The 20,525-nt window shown below is 39.0% G+C and overlaps 1 protein-coding gene and 2 long non-coding RNA genes across 3 annotated transcripts in view; all 3 read left to right on the top strand.

The window, feature by feature from the left end:
- The window catches only part of TTC21A (tetratricopeptide repeat domain 21A), a 38,731-nt gene extending 26,730 nt beyond the window's left edge, over positions 1-12,001 (top strand). The window contains exons 24-30 of the mRNA XM_062570856.1: positions 15-165; positions 1,884-2,045; positions 5,756-5,951; positions 7,434-7,655; positions 8,813-8,933; positions 11,774-11,841; positions 11,924-12,001. Of these exons, the coding sequence (XP_062426840.1) occupies positions 15-165; positions 1,884-2,045; positions 5,756-5,951; positions 7,434-7,655; positions 8,813-8,933; positions 11,774-11,841; positions 11,924-12,001 (998 nt within the window). The remainder of the gene's footprint in view (positions 1-14; positions 166-1,883; positions 2,046-5,755; positions 5,952-7,433; positions 7,656-8,812; positions 8,934-11,773; positions 11,842-11,923) is intronic.
- A 4,312-nt stretch (positions 12,002-16,313) lies between these two features.
- Positions 16,314-18,032, top strand: LOC134135959 (uncharacterized). Its single transcript, XR_009957391.1, has 3 exons — positions 16,314-16,396; positions 17,205-17,314; positions 17,974-18,032. It is a non-coding gene; the product is annotated as an uncharacterized LOC134135959 (long non-coding RNA).
- Positions 18,032-19,335, top strand: LOC134135958 (uncharacterized). Its single transcript, XR_009957390.1, has 3 exons — positions 18,032-18,105; positions 18,931-19,067; positions 19,293-19,335. It is a non-coding gene; the product is annotated as an uncharacterized LOC134135958 (long non-coding RNA).
- Positions 19,336-20,525: the final 1,190 nt, after the last annotated feature.

Below are 20,525 nucleotides of genomic sequence, written 5' to 3'. Positions count from 1 at the left end.
TTTATAATTTTTAGATAACTTTTCAGTCCTGGAAAGATTAGTTGATTTACTAAGAAGAACTGGTAACCTTGATAAAACTACACTTTTCTTTAAAATGGTGAAGAAGCAATCCACTCGATTATTTTTGGAACCTGGGTATAACTACTGCAAAGGACTCTACTGCTGGTAAAGCATGCAAAGTAATATTTGTGAATGTTAGATTTTCTGAACAGTGCTGCAGAATCTCTGTGTGGTTCACATGATGGTTTTAAAGTTCAGGTTGTTAACTGACACAAGTTACAGCTTCATGTGCACAAAAATGAAATGTGTTTTCAAATTTGCTTGCAAGTTAGAGCTGCTACAAACAGACTTCTTAGTACATTCAAGACCTTTCTTGGAAGGACAGGGAAATACTGGAGGATGAAGATGGGCAAAGCCATATGAGTATAGTGAAGTATGGGGCTCCAAGTGGAAGAGAAGTATGTTGATTTGAATATCTCAAATTCAAATGCATAGAATAAGAGCCTTAAGATTGGACTGGAAATAGTCTTCTATCTCAAAAATTAGGAGAGAAATGCTAGCCATCCAAGCTGTTTTCTTATAACGCAGTCAGTAAAAGAAATGTAAGTGCTTGCTTCTTGCCATATGCTCTCAGGCTTTTCTTTGCTCAGGCTCTGAAAAGCATCTGGTCTACCTGAGTCAACCTTCTAAAGTGACAGAGAAATGAGTCAGCAAAAACATAAATGTAGATAAATTTCCATTGGGTTTGTGAATCAAATCATTTTACCAATTGAGAAGAAAGGTCCTAGAATTGACTCAAGGTAGGTCAGGACTTTGTTGCCAGGAGTGGAGTGATGAAAAGTCAGTTTTGTAGCAGTATGATCAGCTCAACCATGTATGTAACATCACCCTTGTGTAGCTGATGGAACCTGCCCTGCTCATCAACTGTGAGCTATGTAAGTAACCATAGCTGGAGAGTACATCCCCTAATGCTGTGTGCTACTCTAATTACACATTGTCCTTTCCAGCTGTTCTAAGTAGTTCCTTCTAGACTGCAGTTGTTACAGGAAACAGTGCTCTTTATGAATACTCTTCTTTACTATTTTATTTGTCATAATCAGCCTGGTACTGGTATCTCTGTGAAACTACATAGCTGGCATCTGGCATAATCAATTTTCTTGTTCATTATCTCACGAATAGAGCATTGTGTGTTTACTAAAGCTCTTGGTTTTGCTAGTGTTTTGGGGTCAGATTAAGGTCATCAGCTTTGACATTTAAGATAGGTGCTTACATTTCTTCAAACTACTGTGTTCCAGAGAAGGATTTGAAGTGGCAGGTTTCCAACAGGAATTAATCTTGGTGGTATTTAAATTCAGTCAACAGTTAAACAAAAGTACTTGGATTAGGTGAAGAAGCAGTCTTCGAGCATGTAAGCAGAAGCTTGGTACTTAAGCGGTCTTAATTCAATGCAAGACTTGTGGTACTAGAAGAGTAAACAACCAAACACATTCACCTCTGAGGACAGCTTGCTTCTTCCTTGACAGCATTAACATAGTTGGAGCCTGATTTTTTTCTTCTTTAACTATTTGATTTTTGCATTGGTACATGCATCTGAATAGGCAAACATAAAATCTGTAAAACTGTAAAAACTGCAACTATGAATGAAAGATCATCATATGTATGAGAACATCTGTACATCCATCAATACGTTATAAAATAAGTTAAAATCTATCTAAAGAAGTTCATACACTTCTTGTGTATACTTATCTTGTGCACAGATGTGTATTTACTGCAAATACTTCAAAATCATCTTTTACTGAAAAATTTCCATTAGTGCTTTGTATAGGCAAACAGGGGAATTTTTGCATTAATAAGATTGATTGCCCTCTGTTCTGTTCAAATAGGCACATGGGACAATCCAATCAAGCCCTGAAATATTTTAACAAAGCTAGAAAAGACAGTGACTGGGGCCAGAAGGCTGTCACCAATATGATTCAGATTTGCCTAAATCCTGATAGTGAGGTAATAGGAGGAGAAGTGTTTGAAAATCTTGATGAAGAAGAAAGGTAAAGGCACTTTTGTTAACAGTTAATAAAAGAGAAAAATTATGAGTTAGCTTTATAAAATTAATTTGATATGTTGAGTATTAATGTTAAGATCTAGTCATTTTTTCCTCTGCACCTAAAGCAAGATTAGGCATAGTGTTACGACTAACAGAAAATAGGGAAGTCTTTTCTACTGCTTGTTGATACTCTCACAGTGTTGCACTTCTACCCAGATACCTGAGGGTGCATTATTTTTGCCGCAGCAAGACGTCACATATATAGCACAAGACTCCACGTGCTGTTATGCTGATATAAAGGCAATGGTGCATGTTCTGTATTCATTTTCTTAGGTTCAATTCACTTGCCAATTATCTGTTCTATCTTTGTTTTTTGAACTGCATCATCTGGACTCTACCTAGCAGAACAGTGGTGGTTTGTGTTCTAAAATTATGCAGTCCTCTTTTTGGACTTTGACTCTCTATGTGCCACATGACCACAACTTTTCTGACAGACTGTTTGTAACCTGAGAGGTTTAGCCATTTGCTCTTCTGTTTGGATTAAGAGTATACTACAGAGTAATGCTTTGTTGGTATCAAGTCCTATACATATACCTGTAGAGAATGACAGCATTTTGTTTATGAATACTCAATCAAAATAATTCATAGGATAATTCAGGCTGGAAATGACCTCAAGAGGTCATCTAGCCCAACCTTCATTGATCAACTGGTGAAGTTTGTGAAGCACTACTGCACAACTTTTGTCAGGATTTTGATGCACTTTTTGAATCAGCTGTGTCTTACATAGCTCTAAGCTTCGCTGGATACTATGGGAGTGGCTCTAAGTTGCTATTGGCTGCTGTCTTCAGGCTGTGTATTTTCATTTAATTGTCAAGTTCAGCACCCTTTTGTAGAGTTCTAATCCTAAATCAAATTCTTACTCTGCAAAAGACTTACATGATTCACCACTTTCAGTGAGTTAGCTCATTATTCACCAAAGAGTGAACACTGTACCTCGATTGTCTCAGCTTCTTTAAAGCTCGGGATGCTCTGTTCCCTTCAAATATTGCAAGCTCTTCAAGAACAGCGGGAACCTGTTAGGGGATGGCAGTACTGACAGTAATACTGTACTTTGCGTTTGAGGACTTTTGCATAGCCCTTAGGACCTAAACAAGCATTTTGAGATCTTTTTCAAGATGTGAAGGCCATCTTCTCTTTCCTTTTTGTTTCCGTCTTTGTGTATTGACACATGCTCACCAAATGGCCGTCAGATTTGTTACTCCAGATGAGTAGGTACTTAGCATCATATCCTGAAGTTACACAATTCAGTCTGAGCCGCTGTTGTCCTTCAGTCCATTTTCTTGAGTTTCTCAAGGCAGGAGGGAGATTCCGCTTAGAACCTGCTTCTGCTGTAGATGAGCAGTTTACCTGCAAGTAACAGAACCTATTTGAAAATATTTCGAGGACAAAGTTCATACTTACTATGTGCTAGTATTAAAGAACAGAGGAAGCTAGGAAGCCATTAAGTATTTAAGAAAATTGAACGCATTTCTTCAGAAACTAAAATTTGTCACTGGTACTTCTGTCATCTTAATAGGAGGACTGGGGGCCTGTTTTCTCAATCAGGTTATCTCGTCAGCTTTCTCTTTGTTTACTATGGATCAGAACACTATCCATCCATTTGAGAGTTCTGCTGCTCAGTTTCTCTGCAGCATTCAGCATTTTCAAAAAGGTGATGCTACTTATCACATACTTGAGGGCAAAAAGAATAACTGCTTGATTTTAAGTCAGCAGCAGACTTGCGAAGGAAACATCTGGATAGAGTTTCAGATGATAAAAAATCACTCTATTAGTCTTCAAACTGCATCTGTACTAGTAAATAATGTGGATGGGATCCATTCTTTGTTCCTGAGTCCAACTGGCACAAAACTGCTTACATCCATATGGTTAAACTCTTTCACTCTAAAACAGAGTGTGTACATCCACATTGCATATTTGACTTGTTCCAGGGCCATACTGTAATCTAAATTGTTTTGAGGAATTGTCTGGCACTGTGGTAGTTGACATGGGGCAAAACCGAACCAGAGATACAGTATAGACAACAGAAGGAAAGTGCCAAGCCCTGTCTTCTGGTGCTGTTCAGTTCATTAGTGTAGAAGGAGTTTGGGGTCTCAAAACGAGCATAGAAATGTTCCCTTTGAGCCAACTCAACATCTGGAGTTTTAGCTTCTAGTTGGACTGACCTTTCGTAAGTTTGATTTAAATTGTGTTTGGCCTCCAAAGACAACTTCTTCTGTACCCCATGTCTCATGACATTTTCCTTTGTCATTCTGGGCTTTAGAGCTATATATACTTAAGTGATATTAAAGACGCAGGGCATGGAGTTGGTCAGTATACTTCTCCTGATCACTTGATCATGTCCAAGCTCAAGCCAGGAAGTCAAATCAGCAAGACAGGGTCAGAATCAGCAAGATACAAGTCTAGGCTTAGTCATAGCTACAACATAATTTAGGCAAGGAGCAAGAGCAAGGGCCTGAGTAGCAGGCCCAATGGACAGAGGCCCCAGATGAGGCTTCTCACAGTTCTGTCTCATGCAACTGTTCCTCACAACTTGGTTGTTTTCATGGAAGTCTGATCCAAGGTTACAGCTGCACTGTGTCAGTACTGACCCTGAGCACAGGCAGCTAAACATTGGTGGTGGGGGGGAAGTAGGGAAGAGATTACAGCACCTGCTTGTGTGCTCAGGGCTCTGACAAGCAATATTTGCCAGTACTGATTGTGCCAGTCCCAGTCCAGCCAAAGAAATTCTGTTTAAGAGTATCCTGCTGGCTCTCAGGAATCAAAGTTCTGATACTTAGTAAGAAGAGCTCCACTATGTATCCGAGTGTGCAAGATTTGCAACTGCTGTCGTATCATATGCCTCTATCAGCTTGGCTAAAATACTACGCTGTGCCAGTACAGTTAACTGAAGCTACATTAGATTGGCACCTCCATCAGATCAGTTATAGATACTTAGCCTCCGTATCTGCTCTGAATCCACAAATGGAAGCACTCAATCTTTTTCTATGCTCTGTATTAAATCTATATTAAGTTCCCTGAGGTTGGTTATTTTATTCTTTGAGGTACATTTTTGTATGTATGCTTCTGCATCTCTTACTTTGAGGTCATAAATACTTTTTCTAGATAATCAGTGGCTGAGAAAAACAGATATTTTTTAGAGCATATGCCTTTCGTATTATACCAGCATGAATGATATGAGAAAGAAGAAATGAGGGAAAATATAGGAGGGAGCCATGTGTGTGTCTTCTGTGCATACTACTGAGATAAAAATTTGTCAGTCTTGAGTGCCTGAATATATGCATGTCCACAGCATGAATGTACAAATTGCCAACATAGCTATATGTAGAAGGAATATTTATATCTACTTTTTTTTTAATTATTTGCCATTTCGTTTTAAGAATATAAAGGAAAATATAGCACTTCTGAAAAATGTCATCCTTGCAAGACCTAGAGTAGGATGAATTTAGCTATAGAACAGGCATTCAAATACTGGCAATTAAGCTGATTCATTTCTGGTCCAAACAACTGTGTGATTTATGATACATTTAGAAAATCAAATACGTAACTATTGCATATGTAAGAGTGGTTCAAATTTAAAGATGGAGGTGCATATTGCTTTATGTTAGTCACTATTTGATAAATATTGAAATATCATGCAGAATTTAATATTAACAGTAATTTAGATGACAAGCAGGAAGCTGCGCAACGTGGCATAAGAACAGCAGAAAAATTGTTAATGGAGTTTTGTCCTTGTTCACAAGAGGGCCAAAATCAGCTAAAGATGTTACGAAACTACTGTTTAATGGCTACTAAAGACAAAAATAATGTAGAAAAAGCTCTCAGTGTATTTGTAGAAATGGCCCAAAATGAGGTAAGAAATTATTCAGATCTTTTTATATACATTCCTTCTTATTATGAAATGCGTATTGACTCATGCATAGTTTTTCTAGCTGATTTTTTCACAATAAACTAAAAGCTTTGAAATTAAATTAAAATGTATATTAAAGAACTTCTACATGAATATTTGCTACTTTTTCCTTGTTAAAAATTTCCTTGTCTAAAGAAGAATGGATGTATACTAAGAATGCAGCATTTATCTTGTATTTTTTCCTCTTAAGGTGGAAGTGAATTTTTCTTGTAAATGCACTGGGTGAGATACTGATGTCATTAATACCAAGTTTTTCCATTGTTTTCAGTGGTGATAGGATTAACAGTATTTATAAAACTTGGTAGACTAAATTTTCTAAAGGCTACAGTTTATCTGCATGTAGAAAATCACATCCATAAGTCTTAAGAGTTAGGAAAATTGTCTGTGGACGTCAGTAAACTGTCCCTATTAGCACAGCAATTATTTTTTTTTTTAAAAAAGGAATAAAATAATAAATTATATATTGAATGTTTTGCAGAATCTGGGAGTAAGATCAAGCCACTATACTGTAAAAAATAAATAAATAGGGCATTATTTCTCACAACTTACTCTTTCAGTGCTGTGATGTGCAGAAACAGTTTAAATTATTGAAGCTTTGGTCATTTCCCAGGATTTTCATTATAGTCAAATTGAGGAATAGTCATATTGAGGAATAGGGGCATTGTGCTATAATTGGCTGAGCAATCTGGTCCTGATCTGGGAAAGTATTTACATGTTTACTCATGCATCCAGCAGTACATTTAAGGGCTTTTATAGAACAATATGAATGCTTAAAATTAATCATTAAACATACTAAAGCATGTAACATGTTTGCCTACTTAAAAGTTATAAGATCCCTTTGACCTTGATTTAGTTAGCAGTGTTTGGGGTAATTAAAAATTGAATAGTCCAAATTTTTCTTACTGCACTAGGAAACATGCTCTCACATTGGCAGCACCCAGTTCCTGAAGATTTTGTCATTGAAATTGTATCTTTGCTTTTAAGGCCTCTAAAACAGGCAGTAGTTTTCCTTTCATATCTTCTGTGCTCAAGGCTTAGAAAAAAACTAAAAACTTTTAAAGATATTTTAATTATAACAAATTTTGAACCATTATATTCCATCCACTGCCTGTTTGTCAATAAAATCTCAATCTCGTATAAAGCTTTCACATGTAAAATCCTTCATATTATGAGATCCTGAGAACCTGTCTATTTCAATCTAGTTGCAAGACAAAGATAAAAGCGCTGGCATATATTCAGTGTTCTTTTTAAGCTATATTGGGTGTTATGGAAATAGAGGTTTATTTCACATTCTGATAATAACCTTTTTGATTTTTCATTATCCTTTTGCTATGTTACTCATTTTTGTCACTACAGTTATTCATATAGTCACTAATATGTGAAAGGAGAATGCCTTACTTTGTGTGATTTATATTTTCTCAAAAGGAAAGTGTTCAAATTATTTTGGCAGTGGCCCAAGCCCATATGATACTTAAGCAGACTCCCAAGGCCAGAATTCAACTAAAACGATTAGCAAAAGTAAACTGGACTTTGTCAGATGCTGAAGAGTTAGAAAAAAGTTGGATATTATTGTCTGATATATACTGTAAAAATGGAAAATATGACCATGCAACTGAGCAACTGAAACGTTGCCTACAATACAATAAGGTGAGAGAAAAAGATAAAGAGAATCCGTGAATACCAGAAAAATATTATGATCCTTTAGGTATCTGAACATAACACAGTGCTTGGATATTGTTTTATTTTCATTACTGGCCATGTAACATAAACCCTCAAGGTACAAGGTTAAAGGAGTGGCTGATGTTTAAGGCTAAACTAGGGTAAAATTAGGCAGTAGAAGACAGTGATTGTGATTGTTCTGATGATAGGTGCCAGTGCTTGACAACCTTTGATTTCATGAGTCACAACTTATTTCAGGGAGGAAATACACAAAAAAATATAAAATTAACTTCATTATCTTGTCTTTTATATTTTTAAAGGTTGTACTGTTTCAAAATGTGCAAACAGGAATGTCCAATAGTCCTTGCATGTTTTAATGTTTTTAGTATCTCCTGTACTCTAAAAAATAAAATGTCAGACTACACAATCAAAAGAAATGATGTAAATAATAAGAGATCATATTGTTTATTATTTAATTTATCTTGAAATATGAAATATAATTTAGACCTCCAATTTTGCAATGGTAAGGGTGACTTAAAGAATCAGTAGGGTTGGAAGGCACCTCTGGAGATCATCTAGTTCAACCCCCTTGCTCAAGCAGGGTCACCTAGAGCATGTTAAACAGGATTGCATCCAGGCGGGCCTTGAAGATCTCCAGATAAGGAGACTCCACCACCTGTCTGGGCAACCTGTGCCAGTGCTCTGTCACTCTCACAGGGAAGAAATTCATCCTCACAGTCAGGCAGAACTTCCTGTGCTTCAGTTTCTGCCCATTGCCTCTTGTCTTGTCACATGGGACAACTGAAAAGAGGTTCTCTGTCCCCCTGACCCCCTCCCTTCAGGTACTTATAGACAGTGATAAGATCCCCCCGCCCCCTCAGTCTTGTCTTCCCCAGGCTGAAGAGGCCCAGCTCTCACAGACATTCCTCATAGGGCAGGTGCTCCAGCCCTCTGATCATCTTCGTAGCCCTACGCTGGACTCTCTCCAGTAGCTCCATGTCTCTCTTGTACTGGGAGCCTAAAATTTATATTTGCTGTGATATGGAAGATGGGCTAAGCATACGTATTCAATACATTTTATATTGAATTATAATTAGAAATGAATATATTTTGGTATATTAATGTATATTCATTGCTGTTTTTAGTCCTGTTCAAAAGCTTATGAATATTTGGGCTTTATCATGGAGAAAGGACAAGCATCTGTAGATGCTGCAAAAAATTATGAATTTGCTTGGAAATACAGTAACAAAGCAAATCCTGCTGTTGGTGAGTTAAGAAAATACTCTGTATCTTCAGTTCAGATCAAGAATTACTAAGTATTTTTTACTCTTGAAAGCATAAATCCAAAAGATTTGGGTCAGATAAATGCCTTGTAACTTTAGCTTGCCAATCCTAAAAACTATAATGAATGTTTGCATCATGCCCATGCAACTAGAATCGTAGAATCAGTAAGGTTAGAAGGGACCTCTGGAGATCATCCAGTATAACCTCCCTGCTCAGCAGGGTCACCTAGAGCATGTTAGACAGGGTTGCATCCAGGCGGGCCTTGAAGATCTCCAGAGAAGAAGACTCCACAACCTCTCTGGGCAACCTGTGCCAGTGCTCCGTCACTCTCACAGGGAAGAAATTCCCCCTCATGGTGAGGCGGAACTTCCTGTGGTTCAATTTCTGCCCATTGCCTCTTGTCCTGTCACACGGGACAACTGAAAAGAGTTTGGCCCCATCCACTTGACACCCTCCCTCCAGGTGCTTATAGACAGTGATAAGATCCCCCCGCCCCCTCAGTCTTGTCTTCCCCAGGCTGAAGAGGCCCAGCTCTCGCAGACGTTCCTCATAGGGCAGGTGCTCCAGCCCTCTCATCATCTTCGTAGCCCTGTGTTGGACTCTCTCCAGCAGCTCCATGTCTCTCTTGTCCTGGGGAGCCCAGAACTGGACACAGGACTCCAGATGAGGCCTTCCCAGGGCTGAGCAGAGTGGCAGGATCACCTCCCTCGAGCTGCTGGCAACACTCTTCCTAGTGCACCCCAGGAGACCATTGGCCTTCTTGGCCACAAGGGCACATTGCTGGCTCACGGTCAATTTGTCATCCACCAGCACTCCCAGGTCCTCTGCAGAGCTGCTCTCCAGCAGGTCAGCCCCCAGCTTGTACTGGTGCCTAGGGTTATTTCTCCCTAGGTGCAGGACTCTGCGCTTGCCCTTGTTGAACCTCATGAGGTTCCTCTCTGCCCAGCTCTCCAGCCTGTCCAGGTCTCTCTGAATGGCAGCACAGCCCTCGGATGGGTCAGCCACTCCTCCCAGCTTGGTATCATCAGCCAACTTGCTGAGGATGCACTCTGTCCCCTCATCCAGGTCACTGATGAAAAAGTTGAACAGGCTGGGACCCAGCACTGAGCCCTGGGGGACTGCTAGCCACAGGCCTCCAACTAGACTCCACGCCACTGATGACGACCCTCTGAGCTCTGCCTTTCAGCCAGTTCTCAATCCACCTCACTGTCCACTCGTCTAACCCACACTTCCTGAGCTTCTCTAGGAGGATGTTATGGGAGACAGTGTCAAAAGCCTTGCTGAAGTCAAGGGACACAACGTCCACTGCTCTGCCCTCATCTACCCAGCCAGTCATTCCATCAGAGAAGGCTATCAGATTGGTTAAGCAGGATTTCCCCTTGCTGAATCCATGTTGGCTACTCCTGATCACCTTCTTTTCCTCCATATGTCTGGAGATGACATCCAGAATGAGCTGTTCCATCCCCTTTCCAGGGATGGAGGTGAGGTTGACTGGCCTGTAGTTGCCTGGGTCCTCCTTCTTGCCCTTCTTGAAGACTGGAGTGACACTGGCTTTCTTCCAGTCCTCAGGCACCTCTCCAGTTTTCCAGGACCTTTCAAAGATGATGGAGAGTGGCCTGGCAACAACATCTGCCAGCTCCCTCAGTACCTGTGGGTGCATCCCATCTGGGCCCATGGATTTGCGGATGTCTAGCCTGCCCAGAAGATCTCTAATCCTTTCCTCCTCAACCAAAGGAAAGTCTTCCCTTCTCTGGACTTTCTCCCTCACGTCCAGGCTACAGGATTCCTGGGGGCTGCCCTTAGCAGTGAAGACTGAAGCACAGAAGGCATTCAGTAATTCTGCCTTCTCTGTATCCCTTGTCATCAGGGCCCCTGCCCCGTTCAGTAGCGGGCCCACATTTTCCCTAGTCCTCCTCTTCCTGCTGATGTATTTGAAGAAGAAATCAGTTTTGATAAAAAAATAACAAAGGGCAGCATTTAGTTCAGAATGATCAATTTACATGAAAAAGTCCTCTAAGAGTTAAACAACTAAACACAATTTTTATGAAAAATGAGCGTTTATAAAGGACCAGAATGGTTATGTACACATGGGGAATCCAAAAGTCCTAGACAGAGAAGTGAGTATTGAGAAATTGGGGAAAATAACTTTTTGTAGACTGAAAGTCTTAATGCAATGTTTTGGAACTGAATCTTTGTTTTGAAACATATTATTAGTCCTGAACTGCTCAAAATAAAATTAGAAATAGAGTAATAGTCATTGTTGCTCTTACCTCAATTTGGTAGTCATTATGTATTGGTTTACTCTCAAAATACAATGTATACTAGAACAGTAGTCTGCAGTCCCAGTGAGCAGTGTTAGCATTTGGGATCTTAAAAACATTGCGAGAGAACAATTAGGCTTGTTTTCCTTGACTGCAGTGGCTGAGAATGTGTTCTCTCTCATTTCCTAATGCCTAAAATCTGGGCTTTACACTGCTTTGCATACTTCTGTGCATGCTATGATCCCACCATGTGTTTGGCATCTTACTAACTAAACTCAGTTGGGATCCAAAGTGCGTAAAACCTTATTAACGATCAGATTTTTTTTTCCTTTAAGTCCTCATTTTGAAGGTTGTTCTTAACATAACATACACATTAATCTAATTAAAATGTCTGTATCGAAAAAAATATACCATGTGTTACTTGTTCATTACCTTAATATTTTCTTTTATACCCTATTTTAACTGTAAGTTTGTTGTGATTATTGGTCTGAAGTGTTGTTTAATCTCAGATTAAGAAATTATTATAGTGGTAAAACACTTTTTTTTCTGTATCTCTTGTAGGTTTCAAACTTGCTTTCAATTACCTAAAAAATAAGAGTTATGTGGAGGCAATAGAAGTATGTCATGATGTAAGTCATTTACAAAACTTTCATTTGCATCATGAGACAAATAATGTTTAAATTATTTTAATATATCTTTTTTTTTAACTAGGTTTTGAAGCTCTGTCCAAGTTATCCAAAAATTAAAGAAGAGATTTTGAAAAAGGCACAAGCAGCAATCAGACCCTAAAAATAAGATTTTAATACAAAATGTTTAGCCATTAGATATGTTAGTAAACACTAGAAATAAAAGCATCTGTTAAGTAAATATAAAGTATTTTAGATTTGTTGGAATTCTAATCAAACTTAGGTCCCCCATTTCTACTCATTTATTATCAATGCGTGCTATTTTTAGTGTTTGTCACCACTTTATGAGGAGACTGATTTTGTCAGTGGATGTGATGTGTCCTGTTAACATCTCTACCCACAGCTCCTCTATGAAGAAGGGCAGAGGAATACCTACTCTCTGGATCACAGTTGGAGAAGGCTTGAGATACTCAGACTGGTGCAGTTTTATGCATGTTCTGAAACAGAGTTCATTGTGCCTAGTGAGTTATGTGCCTCATATTTAGCAGTAGGTGAGATGTGGCATTTTGGATGGCAAATGTAGAATTAGACATCTCGAGCCAGTTTTCTTAATTGGATATCCAAGTTACTGGAATAATGCTGATAATTAGTTGCCTCTTTATTGCCATTAATGCCAATCTCCATGTTGTTATTTTTTATTTCCTTCTTCTGCTGTTAAAATTTGTAAACTCAGGGTTTTTCACCCTGACAAGTGCTTATACACATAACAAATTCCTAGTCCTAATGCTCAAACTCTGCTCTATCCGCTCACGTACGTCCTGCATGTAGGTTCACCTCTTTCAACAAAGCCTGTTCAAAGAGCACAGAGCAAGAAACAGACAGTCCCTCAAGAGCCCTATAGTAAAACAATGCCTAAAGTAGAGGAATGCTGAAAACAGCTGTAGTTCATCGTCTTCAGAGTAATTTATTTCTCCTTTGGGCATTACGACATAGCTAAACATCAAAGCCACTCAGCTGCAAAATGAGGATGATACCATGTGCATTGCTATAGAGTACAGATTATGGACAGTTACTCAAGCGAAATCGCGTGATGTTCAAAAGGAGAATAAACAGACAATGTTTTTCAGCAAAGTTGGATGTAGGAACACACAAAGTCTTTGGAATAACAAATTAGCAATAGAAACTATGAGCTTGCCAGATCTGACAAGAATGATGAATGTAGTAAAAGTGAGTGAAGAGACTGGCTAGGAGGCCACTTTCTGACATCTTAGCCAAAACTAACTGAAAGCTAAAAATGATCTATGATGTAACGGAAAGAAGTGCTCGATGACTTAAAGAGGGTCTTGTGAAATAACACACAGATCTTTTTATGAATTCTAATAAAACAAAAAGAATTTGTTGAAGAGGACTGGTGGAATGATAGGGAGAAAACGCCTAATCTGACCATATACATGCTGTGTACACTGGATCCCATTAGCACACTTAGATGGATAAGACTGTTAACTTTTCCTTATTTACTTGATTATGTTTAGCCCAAAGTCTGCTGAATTCAGTAGGAAGGTGCTCTGTGCATCTACTTTTTAAAAGAGACTCTTCAGTAGAAAATAGGGTAAAGTTGGCTGAGAGGAAAAATGAAAATCTACACTGTGTGTAGGATTATGCCAGCCATTTCTAAGGTTTGAAACTGGTCCCTGGCTGCTGATCAAGTTCAAGGCCAGCTTTACTGCCCACCTGTTGATGGTCTGTGTGTCCAGGTTTCTTGTTTTCTTCTTTGTTAAATATGGAAAGAAGGACCCTTTTTTACATTTAACTGAAGAACCTTTGCTTCTGCTGTATTCTCAAAATGATGCCTTACACATGCCAGCAACTGCTTAGAGTGGTTTATCTTTTTTCTGAATGTCAGGAAAATGTGCAGCTAAATGTAACTGAGGTGGCTCCAAGGCATATCTAATATGAGACTGATGATTTTGCAAATCTCACTCCTCACAAAGATTGTGAGATATTTTCTTCAGTTAAAAACTTATAAGAAGAATGTTCTGAGATTTCACTGATTTCTGAAGAAAAAGTAGAACAATGCATTTCATAAAATCAGATATTAGTAGTCCTGCCAGTCAGTAAAATCTCTTTGTTAATAACTTTAGGCAGATAATTTTCCCTTCTCTGAAAATAACACTTTCCTGTGAAAACACCACCACATTTTACCTTGGGTTAAATCATTAAAGGGATATAAATCCTGTTCCACAGTATGGAATGACTATGGGGATTATGGTCAGTGGGTATTTAAAAACCAACCAAACAAATCAACATACTTCCCCTAGAACAGGGTTATTCCATTATGAAGAGGTTTTGATTTTCTTCTGTATTATGTCAGGGCCACTATCAAAGATGGGATCTGGGCCCTGGCAATTGCATGATGTGTCTCTTACCAACTGACTGTCTTTTCCTATACACTGTTGTGTGGTCTGACTGGCAACCTGCAGGCCTGATCTCATCAGATGCTTTTGTCTGACCTGCCTCTTTCACATATGCAAGGCTGCTGCTTGAAGAAACAACGCTCTTTCCTCCTGTGTTTACCACTGCCGGCTACATCTGGGTTACTGTTTCTGAGACCTTTCCTGTTCCTCATAGCCCAGGTCTTGCCAGCTGTAGCATTCCCCTTTTTTCCCCCTCTGGCAGCAGTCCAGCTCCCTACTTTCACCCCTCCTGCCAGGAAGGTCCTGCATACTGGGACAGGCAGAGGAAAACACATTTAGCAGGGAGAAGGGAGGAGAAAAAGCAGAAATGCAGTATCCTAAATCAGGGATCAGCATGTGCGGCCAAGGTTCGACCACCCTCAACTGTTATTTTTCTCCCTGACTGCAGTTCTTTTACTGCCTAGATGAAAAAAATCAGTTCATGTTACATGGAGCAGGGGAGAGGTAGATTTGACATATAATTTCTAAGGAGGGACTACAGATTATACATCAACAACTATTATTCTAAAAGTTTGGCTTATTGATCCTGGGCTTGTATTGTTTTGTTTTTAAGCTGATCTGACAGTATTTGAGTTTTATCTTTTTTTTTCTGCTTCAGGGTACTGTGGGAACTATGCAGTATGGAATTGTTTATGCAGCCTTGGAATGTACCTTTAACAGGTTGCTACACCGCTTTTTTCCCATGTGTGGAACATTTCTGATAAATTTAGTGGGTTATAAATATAGGTACATTATATTAATCACAAATTTTGAGCTTCTTTTCAGATGTGTTAGTATAAAAAGGATCTCTGTGGAAAAATTCTACCATTTCGTTAAAAATGCTTCAATACCTTATTCTTCTCAGTTGCCTTGGTAAGTTGTAATTAGAGTATTTGAGCTGGGAAAAGTTGAACCTCTCAACCTCTTAATAAGCTGTGGAGAGTAGAGGATATCTGTTTTTTCTCCACAGTTGTCAATTGTACTTTGCTTCTTAGTGTCTTTTTAGTTGAGATGGGATGAATAATGGTCTCTTCCAAATCTGTCTGTATGTGTAAGTACAACAAATGTTTTTCAGCACACAGACATTTTCAGAGTGAGAAAATTAGATGATGCATTTACAATATATATTTTCGTATAAATCATCTGCAATAGCTAAGAGGAAAGGAGAGAAAACAGAATTTAGATTTTGCCTCTCATATGAACGTTATCTGGCAAAGGATTTTTAAGAAGGTGGGAAGAGTATTAATGTGTTGCTGTGCTGCAAAGAACCATACTTCAGTCATTGCCTTGCTCTGTGCTTAAACATAGAGCAACCTGGCATCTTTCTGATGGTTAGGTGAATGAAAAAACAGACCTCAGAACAACATTATTATGCCATCAAAAAACCTAATGGTGAAACAATTTTTATGACTGTAATATATTTTTTTTTCATATTGTCTTCAGGGAACAAGATCTCCATGGGAAAGATCTGGTAGTTCTCTTAGGCAAGGGAAACCTACACTCTGAAAAGGGGATTTAGGCTAATTGGAACATGCATTATCTCTGTTGTCAATCAGAGTAGAATTGTAGGTACCACTGAAAATAGAAGTAAATTTAACTTTATATGAGGAGATTTGCATTGATGTCTGTGGTTGAATAAACTTGAATAAAGACAGCCATCGCTATGGAGAGCAATCACCGTTTCACAATGTACTATAGAGACTTTCCAAAATGACCGTTTGCCTACTTGTGTGCTTTAGAGAGGTACGGTTGAAAGAGGATTGCACAGTGCAGTGATACCCCTCCAAATCTGACCTGGAAAAAATTATCAGGAAAACAGGTGAGAACTCTTGGTTTAAGTGTTGGTTTAACCCAGAGTTCTTCTCTCACAAGGAAAATTTGCTTATCTTGCTTACTGCCTGTCTCATGCAGCACAGATTTGTCACTGATGGTAAACCTCAGATGACTGACATTCATTAGGAATCCACATGACAAACTGCATTCATTTTTCTTTGTGGTTAGGGGCAATTTCTGGAAGTCCCCCAGGCCATGCTTTTCTCAAGGATGTTCTGTCAGGGCGAGTAATTGGAGGCCATGAGGCTCAGCCAAACAGCTGGAAGTGGCAGGTAATGCTGATTTTAAGTCTTATACTTGGAAAAAAACAGTGAGAAAATGACAGCAAATGTAAAAAGTTGGAATGTTTTATATAGCTGAATTTGCTCTGTGTCCAGTCAGTGCGAAGTTACAACTTCATCTAAAGTTTGATGTCAGCCCAGGACATGAATAAGAACTTAACCAGTGAGCAGGTTTACTTGCAGTAAAGGGTGTGGCATGCCTGTTCTTGACCACACAAAAATGTTCCACTGTTCTGAAATCAATTTTAAGGCAATTCATAACCCTTTGTGGGCATACTTAAACTACCTACAGGTATCATAATGCAGCAAAGAGCAAACCTAGCTGCTATGGAAGATGATGAACACTGCTGAAAAAAGATCTTTTGAGGTAGTCTAGATAAATCCTTGCAAAAGAAAATATGGATATGCACTGCTTATGCATAAAAAAGATGCATCTTTTTATTTAAAATATATGCAGAGATGGCTAACTTCTTTCATACTCAGGTGCCACCAATAATTTTCAGTGGTACCATAGAAGTATGGGAAAGGTTGTAATGTCCCATGCACTTGAATTGAAAAAAAAATTGTTTTTCCATTTATGCAAGCCCTTGAAGGCTATCATATTCCTTGCCAGTAGATGATAAGACAGAAAATATTACGTACAGCTGTTTCAAAGTACACTGTCTCTTTTTCAGTCCTCTTACAAGGGAGCTATTTAATAGCTCCTTCTTATAAGGAAGCTAGTGTACTGACCAAAGTAACAGACACATTTTCTGAAGAAGCATGGCTTCAGTGCAAAATATTTTGTCATTTGATACAGGTATCACTTCAGATGGCCTGTGCAGATTACCCTGGATATTATAGGCACATCTGTGGTGGAACCCTTATCAGTAGTAACTGGGTCATGACTGCAGCCCACTGTCTCAGAGTGTGAGTAGAATAAAAAGTTGAAATTCTTGTTCTGTTCCTCATTTTCTCTGCAGATGGGTGCTGCACCATTCTCATCCTCACAGTTCTCCAGGTGTACCGGTTTCTTGCACACCTGGACATCTCCCAGCTCACTGCGCATTTAATCTAGGGAACTGGAAAATTCTGTTAACTTCAACTATGATTTTATGTTTAATTGTTGATTTTCTGGAAGTGAAAATCAAACTGATTGATGATCATAGGCGATTTTCTACAGTTTGCTTTGCAGCATGTCCAATACGTGTCACATAAACAATACATGCAACACCAATAAGCACTCATCTTTAATTATGTACGCCTTTAGTGAATGTACTTAAAATGAAGTGTAAGAAGCTCATCCTTCACATTGTTTTAGACATACGTAGAGATGCAAGATGAACATTATTGTTTAAGAATTATCTGAGCTTTGTAGTTAGCTGATATTGCACCTTCAATTTCTTCACCAGCAAACAGTAGTTTCCTAATTCATAAGACCATTAGTTGAAACTCGTTGAAAATCCTCTGATGAAAGATGCTTTAGAAATGATTATATTAGCAGAAAATCTCAGTGGTGCTGGAATTATAGTGCAAAACTACAAATGAGGACTAATCTTTACACTGATTATTTTGTTGTTCATTTTTAGGCCATTAGAAGCAATATACCGAGTGGCTCTGGGTGAACACAATCTTTTTGAGGTGGATGGCACCGAGTATTATATTGATGTGGATGGAGTCTTCATTCACGATGGCTGGAATTCCTCTGATATTGGAAATGGGTAAATTGTTTTGATTATTGTCATAGGGCTGAATGGTACTCAGCACCCAGTGTTGTGTGTATTATTCAGTCCAGTTCTCAATGAGGTCGAGAATGGATTTGTGGAAGGCAGTGGAAGATGCCAGTAGACCTCCTCTCTTAGAAATGTTTTACCATGTCTACATGGATAACCCCATTGCTCTTTTGTCTATCTTTGTGGTACTTGGCCTTTCCCAGTGAGGGAGCTTCAACTTAAACCCTCCCACTTTTTCCCAAGGCTACAGTAATTGGTGAAAAGAGGCATGGGTAGAACCATTTGCTACAGGCTTTAAGAGAAAATAGCCAGCTATAGCTGCATTTTTGGAGGAGCACCGTGACTCTGAAGTGTTTTTGATGTGGTTTAAGAAACTTTCCGTCCTAGGGGCTTCAATGAAGGAATGTTTAGTTTCCAGATCTAATGAGACTGAGGTGAGATCTAGGTGTTAAACTACTAAGGTGTTACAAAAAACATGGGCATTTCTGCACATGTCCAAATGCAGATCTTTTCAAAGTGGATTTTTTGGAATTCAAGTGACTCTAGAGTTGGACAGCAACTCAGCCAGTCCTTCCAGGGGATTTAGCCCTTTATCGGTCCGTACCTTGACCTCTCTGTTACTTGCTCTTATTTTCCTATCTCGTGGGATAGCTACAAGTATTAATTCATTAAGTTTCCCAAGTGCTTGGCTATCATCATGCCACAGACTAAATACCTATGTAAATGAGTGAACAGGAGTGAGCAAGTCAGATTTGGTTTATACTTAATCCAGGATTTTCAGTAAATACTCTTTTCACCTATATCCTATTTCAGCAATGACATTGCTTTGCTACACCTCTCCTCTCCTGCCTATGACAATGGATTTGTTGAGATAGGATTGCTTCCACCTGAAGGAGACATTTTGCCTGATAACTATCCCTGTTATATTACTGGATGGGGAGTGGATAGTGGTAAGTATGTGGGGGGGAGGGGAGGGGAGAGAAGCAGTGTTCCCTGTTCTAGAAAGAAGGACCAAGATCCCAGACAAAATACAACCTTTTGCACGTAAAGTCTGTTACATGAGCAAATATTTTACGAAATGCAAAGACTGACTGCTAGAAATCTCCTGATTTTAGTGGGACTAGCCATGCAGGTAAGGTATTTTAAAAAATAAAATATCATTCTTTCTTTGCTAGTTGATGGCAATGCCCCTGCCAAACTTCAAGAAGTGATGCTGCTGGTAGTCGACCATGCAATCTGTTCTCAGGAAGACTGGTGGGGAACTAAGGCAAAAGTTACTATGATCTGTGCAGGTGGGAATGGCGTGACAGCTGGATGCAGTGTAAGATCTGTTATTATCAGAGAATTTTTAAGCCTTTCTCTCTTCCTCTTTCTTCTCTATTTAGCCTTGCTGTGCCTTCATCTGGGAGCTGATTTTGCCATATGCTCAGCCTAGAGTAGCTTTCATATGCGGATCCTGGCCCTTTCACTGCTTTTGTCTAAATATAATCTTCTAAATCAGACTGCTCCAAATTCCTTCCTTCCCCTACAAAGGAGCCACCAGAGAGGAACTCTTCAAGTTCTCAATATGTGTCTCGCCCCACTGATTTTGCGAGGAAGATTTGCCCTTTCTTCCAGCAGCATGTTCCATTGATCAGATTCTGGGGACCTCACAGTTGAGACTTTGGCAATCTCCTCTGCCCTCATTCAAAGGATGAGGCTGTAGGAAGTCCTGCTGCTCTTTCAGTGCTGCTGCCATTTTCCACCACCAAAACAAGGCAGCCAGCAGAAGGAGATGTTCACCACTGCACTTTAACCCTGCTCTTCAGCTTTCTGCTCTTCGCCATCTACTCTTTCTGTGTAGTTAACTGAGCAGCCATGCTGAAATGTAAGCAACAAATATATAACATATTTGTTTTTTAATAATATAATATATAAACATACAGAAATAATACATATTATATAGTGATTATATAATATAAATCTATAGTTATAAATACATAAATATTTACTATATTTTTCAGTGTAAGTTAATTATGACAGAACTTGGTTGCTACCTGGATTCTAAACCACAGCAGGAGCCTTTATCTTTACATATATTTTAACTTGTCTTGCTCTCTTCCCACTGGCTTTACTTCCTGAGACCTTTGGAATGTGCTTGATTGTTAAGTACAGAGGGATCAGCATTTCCTTCCCACCTGGTTCCTTATAGCTGAAGAGTGCACTGAGTTTTCATGAGAGATGCTGTACAGGTAGATCTTCATGGGAAGAACTGTCATGTAATGCAACGTGCTCTGAAGCAGTTGCTTGAAGTCACTATGTTTCCAATGGTAATGGTAATGGGAAAATTATAGGAACGTGTATGTATGTGTGCAAATGTGCGTGTATGTGCATGTAGATTGAGATATTAATTAGTGGACCTGCTTTTT

The sequence above is a fragment of the Rhea pennata genome, chromosome 2, assembly GCF_028389875.1.
Source record: "Rhea pennata isolate bPtePen1 chromosome 2, bPtePen1.pri, whole genome shotgun sequence".
Classification (NCBI taxonomy): domain Eukaryota; kingdom Metazoa; phylum Chordata; class Aves; order Rheiformes; family Rheidae; genus Rhea; species Rhea pennata.
This window is presented reverse-complemented; position numbering and strand designations above follow the sequence as displayed.